General features: G+C 56.5%; 4 protein-coding genes across 4 annotated transcripts; 2 read left to right on the top strand and 2 right to left on the bottom strand.

Annotated features, from left to right (window-relative positions):
- Positions 1-37: 37 nt before the first annotated feature.
- IWZ02DRAFT_466257 (uncharacterized protein) lies at positions 38-646 on the top strand (the record flags this gene model as incomplete). The annotated part of the gene is made up of 1 exon (XM_066768489.1): positions 38-646. The coding sequence occupies one exon, from the start codon at positions 38-40 to the stop codon at positions 323-325; it is 288 nt and encodes a 95-aa protein (XP_066617463.1). The 3' UTR covers positions 326-646.
- Positions 647-3,038: 2,392 nt separating this feature from the next.
- IWZ02DRAFT_495347 (uncharacterized protein) lies at positions 3,039-3,991 on the bottom strand (the record flags this gene model as incomplete). Its single annotated transcript, XM_066770131.1, has 2 exons — positions 3,039-3,720; positions 3,765-3,991. The coding sequence occupies 2 exons, from the start codon at positions 3,989-3,991 to the stop codon at positions 3,039-3,041; spliced, it is 909 nt and encodes a 302-aa protein (XP_066617462.1).
- A 579-nt stretch (positions 3,992-4,570) lies between these two features.
- On the top strand, positions 4,571-9,343 carry IWZ02DRAFT_495346 (uncharacterized protein; the record flags this gene model as incomplete). The annotated part of the gene is made up of 4 exons (XM_066770130.1): positions 4,571-4,601; positions 4,687-4,826; positions 4,875-9,263; positions 9,314-9,343. 4 exons carry the CDS (start codon positions 4,571-4,573, stop codon positions 9,341-9,343), a joined length of 4,590 nt encoding a protein of 1,529 aa, XP_066617461.1.
- Positions 9,344-10,431: 1,088 nt separating this feature from the next.
- Positions 10,432-12,398, bottom strand: IWZ02DRAFT_163521 (uncharacterized protein; the record flags this gene model as incomplete). The annotated part of the gene is made up of 1 exon (XM_066762098.1): positions 10,432-12,398. A coding segment is annotated over one exon (1,883 nt), but the record flags the coding sequence as incomplete, so codon positions are not given.

Genomic DNA, 12,398 nt, shown 5'->3' with positions numbered 1-12,398 from the left:
TTTTCCCCTTTGCATGTTGAAGTTTTTCGTCTAGGGAATGGCGACAGGCAGCGTAATGGGATTTCCCCCTTTTTTTTTTTTTTTTTTTTTTCCTTCCTCTCTTCTGGTCAGCCTGGTTGGTCGGGAACAAAAAAAGAAGATTGATCTGCCCTCGCGGGCTACGACGATGACGATTTGGGCGGCTCTTTTTCTCTTCGACCCTGTCTTTTGTTTGCATGCGCTTTTTGTACGGCATCTTTTTCTCTTTTTTGCGGCAATCATCAGTCGGACTTGGGGCGTGTTGCCCCCTTCAATCTCTCTCTTGACAGATTGGGGAGGAGGCTAGTTACGTGGCCCCTCGTCCTTTTTTTTTTTCTTCTCTTTTCTACCTGAGTGCTTTTTAGCCGACGAGTAGTCTAGCAATACAAATGGTGTCAGTTGAATGTGTTTCGTGGTGGTGAGAAGATGTGGGAAGCGGTAGTCTATCGCTGGAGCGGTGGTTTGAGATGCAGTATAATGTGCTTTGTACAGCAAGACGCGAGATTTGAGTGGCGAATTCGAGGCGCCATGTGGTGTACTACTGTACAGGGGGAATAACGCCATGATGTCGTGAGGGCGCATTGCACAAGACTTGACTAATCAGCAGAGTGGATTCAAAGATCCGGATAATTTGGACTTTGAACAGCTCTTCAGCGGCAAACACATCATTTAAGGGTCGACCAGTGGCCAATAGCGATGATGAGTGACACTGGGGGGGGGGGGGATCTTCGGCATCTTCGGCATCCAAGCGCGGGCGCACCCAAGTCTCGGCGCTCACACCCGGCGTCCGGCACTGCGTCAGCGTCAGCGGCATTGGTGTCGGCATCGGCATCGGCATCGGCATCGGCATCGACATCGGCATCACTTTTTCCATTTTTGGGTGGTCGGACAATTTCTTTGGACTTTTTTTTTGGAGGCTTTTTTTTTTTTTTTGGGACAGGGATTTGGGGGCCAGATGGCTTAGGGAGGAGATTCGGTCGGGGTGTTTTGTGCAGGTACATCGGGTTTCCATTCGGCGTGTGCGTTGGTTGATCAGTTAGTTGGATCGGATGATGGGAGTGTGGGAGCAATTGTAGAGAGTAGATGATAAGCCTTTTGACGGCGGTTTTTGATGGTGGATGAATAGTAGCGTGATGGAGTAGGGTACTTCATTCTTGTGTATACGCGGTTGGTAGGTGGGTAGATACCTCTCCATTAAATATTCTATTTCTTCTTCTTCTTCTCCTCCTCCTCCTCCTCCTCCTCCGCTAAAGCGACTTGGCATCCATCCATCCATCCATCCATCCGTCTCGTCCTGAGCCACCATTCATCGCCAGATGGGAGGGTCAAGTGCAACCGAGAGAGAGACACCCGAAGAGAAAGAAAGTACATATGCACCTAGGTGTCGTCGAGTGTCGAGTGTCGACAGAATAACCTTTGCGCGCACGGCCCCATCCGCGCCCCGAACCCAAAACGGGGATCGCTCGCTGGGGTCTGGTCCAGTCCGGTCAGTCATACCCCTCCCTCCCTCCCTCCCTCTGCGTCCCTCAGCGACAGCAGAGAACGGAAAGGCCGACTTCAGCCTGATACCAGCCAGCCAGCCAGCATATTACCAAGCAAGCAGGAGTCTCGCACTAAAAATGGATGCAGCCGACATCGGCTTCTGCACTTCAACCACACACACACACACACATACACACACACACAGACAGACAGACAGACGACTGGGTAGATGGATGTGCTGGACAGCTTGACGCAGGGCTGCGCATGGACGCCGCCGCTTGCGTGAGGGAGGTGGAGGGAGCGTGAGCTAGGTAAGGTATACGTAGGTAGGTAGGTAGGTAGGTGATCGGCGGGCGTAAAGTACCCACCTGTATAGTAAGGGCGCGGGGCAGTGCTTTCGCTCTTTCTCACGTATTGCTTACGCTGCGTTTTTGTATTGAATGGGGAGGAAAGGCTAGGGTAGGTAAGCGTTTCGTTCGGCAACTACAGACGCGCCGAGGCCGTGGGCGGTGAGGTGGGCGGGCGGAGTGGAATGACTGCCTGTCTGGTGCTTGGGGGTTGGCATGGCCGTCGGGACGGGTCTGACCGAGTGCGAGATCGGTTAATGGATGGACGGGCGGGCGGGGGCTTGTGGATGCGTCTTTGTTCTGTCGGATACATAGTACGCTGGTATGATTATCTGCCGCTGGCTGTGGAAGTGGTGTTTCACATGCGTGTGGTATGTAGGTTAAGGTACCAACCTAAGGGACCGGGGAGCTGTGCGGATTAAGCCCTTTTTGACTTTTTTGTTATCTTTCTTCAAATTTTTTTGTCTCCCTCTCTGCGAGCACTGTTGGAAACTGTTTTCAAGCCTACTTGCGGTATGATGGATTGATGACGTCTGGGTCAGGGATGCATCTCGTCTCCAGACTCGGTATTGAGGCGCGTGTGTCGCGGCAGAAGCTGAAGAAGATTGAAGAAGTCTGACAGAATACAGTCTATCAACAGCAATGTAGTGTAGATACTGCAACGTGAAGTCTCCCGAGATGCTATGGACAGCATGTCCTCCTCAAGATCCGCAACAGATAAGATGATGGGGACAGAAATGCTCGCTGCGCTGAGATGGCTCTCTCTTTCTCTCTTCTCTTCTCCGTCTTGATCGCCTTGCCTCCCGCCTGACTGGTCCTCGGGACGCGCTTGTGCTGCGGCCGCGGGAGTGTAGTCTTCTCCCCAAATCTCCGCCGCGCATGCATATGTATGTACGTATGCAGAGCCGATCCAAGGGACTGACTGCCGGTGCTTAGCGCCAACCACCGTTTCTCCAAAAGGATGAACCACATTCGCTGTTCAAGGTCCTCGCCTGACGCCCCGCCATGCTTCATGGTCGTCGCTCCGGGTCCATGCCAAATGTGCCTGGTTTTAACCGCCGGGTCGCGATGCGATGCGCTTACGCTCTTATTTACGCACCCCACGTGGGGTTCCCAAAATGTGATGCAATTCTTCTCTTGCCCCAATCCTCCACGGTACCCCGCCTCGCCGCTGCAAGATTTACCGTTCCGTCAATTCGACGTCTGAGGCCCTGGCTGCGCTACCCCGGTCGCCGTTTGCGGAGACGGCTTCCGCATCGTGCCGTTCCTGCTGCCGCTGCTGGCTCCACCTCCGTCCCGGCCGAGCCGCTCCTCGTAGTCCTCGACCAGCTCGTAGGCTGGGCGGAAGTGATCAGTCATGTCGATGCGCAGGGCCGGGTTCGGGTGCGTATCGGTGGTGCCGCCCAGGCTCGTGTAACCGGCGTCGTAGAGCGGACAATAGGGGATGCGGAGGTGGCGGATGAACGTCCATATCTCGACGTAGTGCCAGTCGATTACCGGATGGATGCGCATGAAACTGGGCCAGCCGTGGTCGGTCGGATCAAAGTGCGTCAGGTGCTCGCCGTGGGGGTCGGTGCGCCGCGTGCCGACGAAGATGGCCTTGACGTTGGGCTGGTCGCGGAGGTACGACGCAAAGGCAGCCTTCATTGGCGAGGCATAGGTCGCGAGGGAGAGGCTGTAGGCCCGCGTCGACGAGACAACAAAGTGCTCGACTTCGGGGAAGGGGTGGGCGGATTGTATGTACACAGATTGGATGGACGGCGGAATTGGCGACGAAGCGGCGACGCTGCGTCGGTGGAGCGCTACGATGTAGAGGATGAGGAGAACTAGGCAGTCCTTGCCGCCATTGTAGGAGAGGGACAGTTCGGAGAAGCTAGTGGGTTAGAGGATGGTTGGTAGGTGGCAGGCTGAGCCTACCTGTATCTTTGCAACGCCTCTTCAATGACGCCCAGCGCGACGCGAGTCTGGGCCTGGACGGCAGAGAGTCGCGCATCTTGGAATTCTTGGTCCAAAAAGGTTGCTACTGTGTCGTCCAAACGCGCGCATAGCTTTGCAAAGGGCAGGGGAGGGGCGTCAGGGACCAAGGGCGGGGCCCCATCAGCCGTGGGGTAGTCGGGCGCGGCATTGGACGTCGCGAGGGTCATTGCGGAGCGGCAGGCTACGAATGCATGAGAACGAGGTGAAGACGATGGGGATAGGCGTCGGGGAGTTGTGGTGGTAGTAGTAGTAGTAGTAGTAGTAGTAGTAGTAGTAGTAGAAAGGCGTGTCGCTATCGGAGGGTTGCCGAGGTTTGGCAATGACGTGGGAGCTGGAGCGGGCAGAACTGGAACGCGGTTCATGTACCGAAACAGGCGCATGGCAATTCGAACAATGCTGACAGAGAAATGGTTCAGGTATTCAGAATTCAGTACGACGGCTGGTCGGCGAGTGCTGAGATAAGTGGCCAACCTCTCGGGCGGCCGGCTGCCATGTCGAGTTAGCGCGGATGATGTGATGGCGAGCCAGGCCAATGCGGAGCCAGCCAAAGGTCATTAGCAACGCAAAAAAAGTCCCAGTCAAGCGCTTGCATAATACTTCCCATCCAGGCGCGCCTTTGCCTTTGACCTCTCCACCTCTCGCCATTTCATCCGACATCTTCTCCCCTTCTCCCCTTCTCCCCTTCTCCCACTCTCTCCCACTCTCTCCCAGCATCGACTCGCCCACCGGACACCATCACCGCAACCATGGGCTCTGTCACCAATGCTGGAGAGGCCGGTATGTCGAGCCCCATTCCCCGCATCCTAACCGGCCCGCAACTCGCCGCAACAACAATGAATTGCTCCAATACTGACGACCCCAGTGGCGCGCATCGCCTACCTTGCCAGCGATGTGCTCATCTCTGTCCAGCCGTCCTTGAAACAGGACTCTGACTTTTCTGCTCACCTCTCCGCTTTGAGCGCATCCAAGGCGCCTTCGGTGGTGGCCAGAGACCTCCCAGAGGTAAACCTCCGAACTGCTCCAATCCTCCGCAAAGCTAACCCGCCGTAGATTCTGCCAGCAAGGCATAATGCAGACCCTCTCCTCTCCGTCTTCCAGCCAATTCGCTCTGGCAAGCTTGTTTCCGTCACTGCCCCCTCATCCATCCTCGTCAAATCGATACCCCACCTCTACAAGCTCGCGCAATATCCCGTCGTCATTCACGTCTCTCTGCAGCCGAATGGCTACCCCGACTACTCGGACATCACCTCCATCAGGCAATGCGGCTTCACATTCTTGCAGTCCGAGTCGCTGCAAGAGGCACAGGACCTCGCCCTGACGGCCCACGCCCTCGCAATCAAGTCGGGCAAGGGTGTCGTTCACTTCTTTGATTCCTCTGTTGTATCGAACTCGAAGCCAATTGCTCAAGAGGACCGGGAACTGGTGAAGAAGGTCTTGGACGTGGACGCCGCAAGAGTTTTTCAAAGCACAACATCAGGAGAGACGACGTTGTACGCCGACGAGGGCCGAGTTGCCTCCGTCACCACCGTCGGTGGCCAAACACCCCCGGTCAATGGCACTGTCAGTGAAAGCCTGACTCTTCCTGAGCAGCAGGCCGGCGGTGCTTCCCCCAGCGAGTCGTCTTCTGGTTCCTCGAGACGTGGTAGCAGCGCCGCCAGTGACAAGCAGAGCACCGTTTCTTCTGCCACGACCGTCGAGTCTGTCTCGGCTAGGCCAGTTTCTTCCGACGACATTCTCAAGCTCGTCTCAACCATCTGGGCCACCGTCAAGGAGGCCACTGGTCGCGAGTACCAACCATTTTCCTACACTGGCCCGGCCAATGCCGAGGCTGCTGTTTTCATTTTCGGCTCGGACACGGCGTTGTTTGCCGAGGAGCTTGACGAGGCAGGTGGCGACTACTCGAACCCTGGAATCGTTACCGTCAGATTATACAGGCCGTGGCTGGGAGCTCAACTGTCGAGCATCCTTCCCAAGTCCATCAAGAAGATTGCTGTGTTGGAGCAAGTGCGGAGAAAGACTACGAAATGGGGCCCGCTTCTAATGGATCTTTTGATTTCCCTTAAGGGCACTAAAGGCGCTTCGCCCACTATTGTCGGCCACCAGCTTGGCTACATTGAGGAGGCCACCGTCCGCCAGGCTCTCCGCGGTGTCTTCCAAAACCTCTACTCCGACAAGCCCATCCAGAACCTCCAGATTGGCAAGATGGATGGCCCCTCTCCTGCTCCTTCCAGCGAGCAGGAGCCCAGCCAGCCCCAGCTCGAAAATGCCTACATGAAGATTTTGAACCAACTGTTCCAGGAGCGCCTCTACATTGCCAACCAGCTCGGCTCCGAGCACGCCGGCATCTCCGCACAGGTCGCCGCCACTCCGGAGTACGGATTTGGTTCGCTCCTTGCCAGACTGGAGCACCGCAAGCGCTTCATCACCGAGGCTCAGGAGGCTGCCAAGTCGGGCGAGCTCAAGTCTGACGAGGCGAAGCAGTCGCTCTCCAAGTGGGCTCTGGCGGCCGAGGATGCTGCCAAGGTTGAGGCTCTCGCTGAAGAGGTCATCTCCAAGTTGACCACGGATGCTTCCGAGGCCGCGAGCAAGCTTCTTGGTTCCAAGGGTCTCTTCCGCAAGGAGTCTCAGTGGCTCGTTGGATCCGACGCTTGGGCTTACGACCTGGGCAACTCGGGTGTCCACCACGTCCTGGCTTCGGGCGAAAATGTCAACATGCTCATCGTCGATTCTACCCCCTACTCCGAGCGCGCCGCCGCCGACTCGGCCAGGAGAAAGAAGGACATTGGTCTGTACGCCATGAACTTTGGCAACGCGTACGTGGCTTCGACGGCTGTCTACAGCTCGTACACACAAGTCCTTCAGGCCATGATCGAGGCAGACAAGTTCGACGGTCCTTCGGTCGTCCTTGCCTACCTGCCCTACAGCAAGGAGGACGACTCTCCCTTGACTGTTCTCCAAGAAACCAAAAAGGCTGTCGACCTCGGATACTGGCCCCTCTACCGTTGGGACCCCAAGGCCGAGGACAGGAACGAGGAGAACTTCAAGCTCGACTCTGAGAGGATCAAGAAGGAGCTCGAGGAATTTCTCCGCCGCGACAACTACCTCTCTCAGTTGATGAAGAGGCACCCGCAATTTTCGGCCAACCTCTCCTCTTCCTATGGCACCGAGGTCCGCGAGCTTCAAAAGCGCAAGGCAAAGGACTCCTACGGAAAGCTCTTGGAAGGGCTGCAGGGCGCTCCCTTGACCATTCTCTTTGCTTCGGACAATGGCAACGCCGAGAACCTGGCCAAGCGGTTGGGCAACCGGGGCAAGGCTCGTGGTCTCAAGACCATGGTCATGGCCATGGATGACTACCCTCTCGAAGACATCAACAACGAGGAGAACATTGTTATGATTACCAGTACTGCCGGCCAGGGTGAACTCCCGCAAAACGGAAGGAACTTTTGGGAGGCCGTCAAAAACTCGACCGACATTGACCTCGCGTCGGTAAACTTTGCCGTCTTTGGTCTCGGAGACAGCCACTACTGGCCGCGCAAGGAGGACAGGATCTACTACAACAAGCCCGCCAAGGACCTGCACGCCCGCCTGGTTACTCTCGGCGGCAAGGCCATGACACCCTGCGGCCTCGGTGACGACCAGGACCCCGATGGATTCCAGACTGGCTACGGCGAGTGGGAGCCCAAGCTTTGGCAAGCTCTCGGCGTCGACAAGGTCGACGGTCTCCCTGAGGAGCCCCCGCCATTGACCAACGAGGACATCAAGATCCAGTCCAACTTCCTCCGCGGTACCATTGTTGAGGGTCTTAAGGACCCTTCGACCATGGCCATCTCGGCGGCCGACCAGCAGCTCACCAAGTTCCACGGTACATACATGCAGGATGACCGTGACGTGCGTGACGAGCGCAAGGCCCAGGGTCTCGAGCCCGCCTACTCGTTCATGATTCGTTGCCGTCTCCCCGGTGGTGTTTCCACTCCCGACCAGTGGATCAAGATGGACGACATTAGCAACACCCTCGGGAACGAGACAATGAAGCTGACGACGCGTCAAACGTTTCAGTTCCACGGTATCATCAAGACCAAATTGAAGCCGGCCATGCAGGCCATCAACCGCGCGCTCATGACCACCATTGCCGCCTGCGGTGATGTCAACCGCAACGTCATGTGCAGCTCCCTACCCGCCCAGAGCGCGTTCCACCGCGAGGTCTTCGCCATTTCCCAAAAGGTCTCCGACCATCTCTTGCCCTCGACCACCGCCTACCACGAGATTTGGTTGACGGACGACGACGACGACAAGAAGACGCAGGTCGCTGGCAACGCCGTTGTTGACGACGAGCCGCTGTACGGCCCCACGTATCTCCCCAGAAAGTTCAAGATTACCATTGCCATTCCTCCCTACAACGACACGGACGTTTACGCCCACGATGTCGGCTTGATTGCCATCAAGGGTGCGGATGGTCACCTCGAGGGCTTCAACGTTCTCGTTGGTGGTGGTATGGGAACGACGCACAACAACAAGAAGACCTATCCCCGTACCGGCAGCATGCTCGGCTTCGTTCCTACCGACGAGGTGCACATTGCCTGCGAAAAGGTTATGCTTGTGCAGCGCGACCACGGAGACCGCAAAAACCGCAAGCACGCCCGTCTCAAATACACCGTCGACGACATGGGTGTCGAAACCTTCAAGGCCAAGGTCGAGGAGTACTGGGGCAAGAAGGGCTTCGCCGAGCCGCGTCCCTTCAAGTTCGAGAGCAACATTGACACGTTTGGCTGGATCAAGGACGAGGCCGGTCTCAACCACTTTACCATGTTCATCGAGAACGGTCGCATCGAGGACACCGCCGACTTCCCCATGAAGACGGGTCTTCGCGAGATTGCAAAGGTCCACAAAGGTGAATTCCGCCTGACTGGTAACCAGCATTTGATTCTCTCCAACGTCCACGACGACGACCTCGACAACATTAAGGAGATGCTCAAGAAGTACAAGCTCGACAACACCAACTTCTCTGCTCTTCGTCTGTCATCTTCCGCTTGTGTTGCCTTCCCCACTTGCGGTCTTGCCATGGCCGAGTCTGAACGTTATCTGCCTGTCCTGATCGGCAAGGTGGAGGACACGCTCGAGGAGGTTGGTCTTCGACAAGACAGCATCGTCATGCGCATGACTGGTTGCCCCAATGGCTGCGCGCGCCCCTGGCTCGCTGAAGTCGCGTTCGTCGGCAAGGCCTACGGTGCCTACAACATGTACCTTGGTGGCGGCTACCACGGCCAGCGCCTCAACAAGCTGTACCGGTCGTCGATCAAGGAGGAAGAGATTCTCGCCATCTTGAAGCCTCTCTTTAAGCGCTACGCTCTGGAGCGCAACGAGGGCGAGCGCTTCGGAGACTTTTGCATTCGCAAGGGTGTCATCAACGAGACGACGCACGGAACCAACTTCCACGACAACGTAAGTCATGCCATTCACATCTCGACTACAATATGCTAACGTTGAGACAGACTGGCGAGGAAGAGGAAGATGAGTCATAGCGGCGAGACTCGTTCTCGTCCCGACTTTTCACGAGTTGCTCTGCATGATGTACGAAAAAGCGAAATGGGTTTTAAATGAATTGGTGGCCCTTTTCTAACGGCGTTTTGGAGATTAAGCGACAGTGAGCAGCACCTTTACTGGCGCGTCGAAATACACACATGTTTTCCGATTGCTTGATATTTTGTAAATATTCGATTTTTCTTCGCGTGGTTGGAAATCTGGTTTCTTACACGCCCTTTGTCCTGGCGCATCGCGTCCGTGTGGTAGTTTGCGTCACTCACAGCAGCTAGGTCGGATGGTTTGGAAAGTCGGTCGCTTCTTCGTCTTTTTGCGTTGGAGGCGGCTCTTTTCTTGCAATTTCAACAATTGTTCTGAGACCTGGTTTTCTTTTGAGCGAGCGAATGCTGCGTGAGATGTCGCCATGGCTGGCCAGATTGGCCCAACGACTGATGGCAGTAGTCTTAAGGACTCAAGATGCCATGAGCCAAAGGGGTGTCCAGGCGCACTTGGTCGCCATGGAATGAGTGTCTTTACATTGTAGACAGAAGGAGCATTCAAACATCAGATGGCAAAGTCCGGTGATTGTTGACAATTTTTGAATTAGACTGTCTGGTTGCGCGAATGCTGTAGTCCATCCATCTTTGACCTTTCCCTACAACACCGCGGAAGTCCATCCATCTCACACAACACAACGTCCAGAACGACCGCTACAAGAATTCCCCCCCCCCCCCCCCCCCATCGTGAAGCCAGCCCATGAAATCTCCTCCTACGTTTTTGGCTCTAAGCCATGCATGCGACTAATATCAATTACGCCGACCGACACGAGATGCGTGCGTGCGTGTGGTCGGTCGGTCGGTTGGTTGGTCGCTCGTCCGTCCCGTCCGTCCCGTCCGCCTGCCTGCCTGCCTGCCTGCCTGCCTGCGTACTTGGTGAAGAAATTAAAGTAGAAGCAGACGACGAAATTGACGAACGGTAACGACGAACGATGGCGGTCTACATACATGTGGTCTGGTTTACATTAGGCAGCATGTATGTACTGCAGACAGCGAAATCACGTTTCCTTTTCTCCTCCATCTCTTTCCTCTCCATCTCTTTCCTCCTCCTCCTCCTCCTCTTCTTCTTCTTCTTCTTCTTCAGCAGCAGCAGCAGCAGCAAAACCTCAAAAAACTACCTACAAACACATGCTCAAAACCACAACGAGCAGCACCAGCGCCATCGAACGCGTAGCGCTTAATCGAGCGCCCGACGACTTCTTCTTCTCCTTCTCCTGGTCTTTGCGGCTCCCCGGCGGCGGCGCCGCCGGCTGGAAGCTATAGGGCAGGTCGGCCGGCGCGGGCATGACGTCCGACGCGTCGACGCCGCGCGTCGCGAAGTGTCCGTCCGGCTCTTGCACCATCATCATGATGGGACGGGGCGTCGCCGCGGGCGCCCTCAGCGGCGCGCTGTTCTGGTGCGAGACGCGCGGCTTGAAGGTGAATGGAGAGGCGGCGGCGGCAGCGGCAGCAGCAGCAGCGGCAGGAGGAGGAGTCTGCCGGAGGGACTGGACGTTGGGGGTAAACGCACGCTTGTACGGCGGCGTGGTTGTGGGGAGGACGGGCAGGGGCGCGTTCATATTATCATCATCATCATTGTTGTTGTTGTTGTTGTTGTTGATAGGCGTGGGCATGCTAATGTCACGCTTCGTGTTTTTGTGATAGATGGACCGGGGAGTCGGCGTAGCCGACACGACGTCGACCTTTGAGAAGGGCCAGCGGAAGCCCTTTTCGCAGCTCAGGCACTTGGGCGGGCCGTACTTCAACCAGCCCTGCGTCTTTTGCCGGTCATACCACTTCTCGCCGATGATGTTGATCTGGTACATCCTGTCCCTGTCCTTCTTGTCGATGGGCGGCGCCACGTACCGCCCGTCCCAGTACACCGGCACGATGAAGCACTTGGCGCAGAAATGGGCGAAGTAGACGCTGTGGCCGGCCTTTGATGGCACCCACACGTTGATCTCGTTGCGGTTGAACTTGTCGAGGATCTCGCGCGGCAGCACGTCGTGCACCGACTTGAAGCCCTCGGGCACGTTGGCCCGTCGCGAGAGCAGGTGCTCGGGGTCCTTCTTATCCTTCTTCTTGCCCCGGCAGTTGCGTCCGCAATCGCCGTTCGAGTTGATGTAGTAGTTGCCATCCACCATGATCACGTTGACCGTGTTGTTGCTGCCCTCGACCTGGATGGGAGCGTAGAACTGGCTATCGTGGCCCTTCTTTGGCGTAGGGTGCGGCCGCGATGGGCGCGTCTTGGTCTTGTGCGGACGGCCGCCCTTGGTGATAGTTACGATCTTGGGCGTGGCCGTCACGGTGATGTAAATTGGCGAGTACGTTGTCGTGGTCTGAACGACAACCACCGTCGACGACGAAGCCACGGGAAGAACTGTCGACGACGAGCCCACAATGATCGGAACCGACGAAGCCGAGACTACCACCGTGGTAGATGTAACTACGACTGGGACGGGAGTCGATGAAGTGATAATAACTGGAGTGGGCTTCGGCTTAGGATGACTGTGGGGAGGCTTTGGATGACTATGGATCTCAGTCGGCTTCGCTGGGCCCGTGCTTGAATCTGGATCAACGACTATGGTCTTTGTAATATAATGTGTCGAAGAATGCGAGTGGTGCGGCTTCGAATGGGTGGGCTTAGGTTTAGGTCCGGGAGTCGAGAGCTTCCCTGGCGTCGAATGCGGTGGTTTGGGACCAGGCGTCGAAGGTTTGCCAGGCGTAGGGTGCGGTGGTTTGGGCTTAGGTGTTGACGGCTTCCCAGGCGTGGAGTGCGGCGGCTTGGGACCAGGCGTCGACGGTTTAGGCTTAGGTGGTGAGGGTTTTCCGGGCGTCGAGTGCGGCGGCTTTGGAGTCGACGGTTTTCCAGGCGTCGAGTGCGGCGGCGTAGGATATGATGGTTTACTAGGTGTCGGCTTAGGCCCAACTACAACGGTGGACGTAACGACCGGCGGCTTGGGCTTGGGTGTTGACGGCTTTCCAGGGGTCGAGTGCGGTGGTTTGGGCTTAGGTGTCGACT

The sequence above is a fragment of the Phyllosticta citriasiana genome (genome assembly GCF_038021145.1).
Source record: "Phyllosticta citriasiana strain CBS 120426 chromosome Unknown IWZ02scaffold_26, whole genome shotgun sequence".
NCBI lineage: Eukaryota > Fungi > Ascomycota > Dothideomycetes > Botryosphaeriales > Phyllostictaceae > Phyllosticta > Phyllosticta citriasiana.
This window is presented reverse-complemented; position numbering and strand designations above follow the sequence as displayed.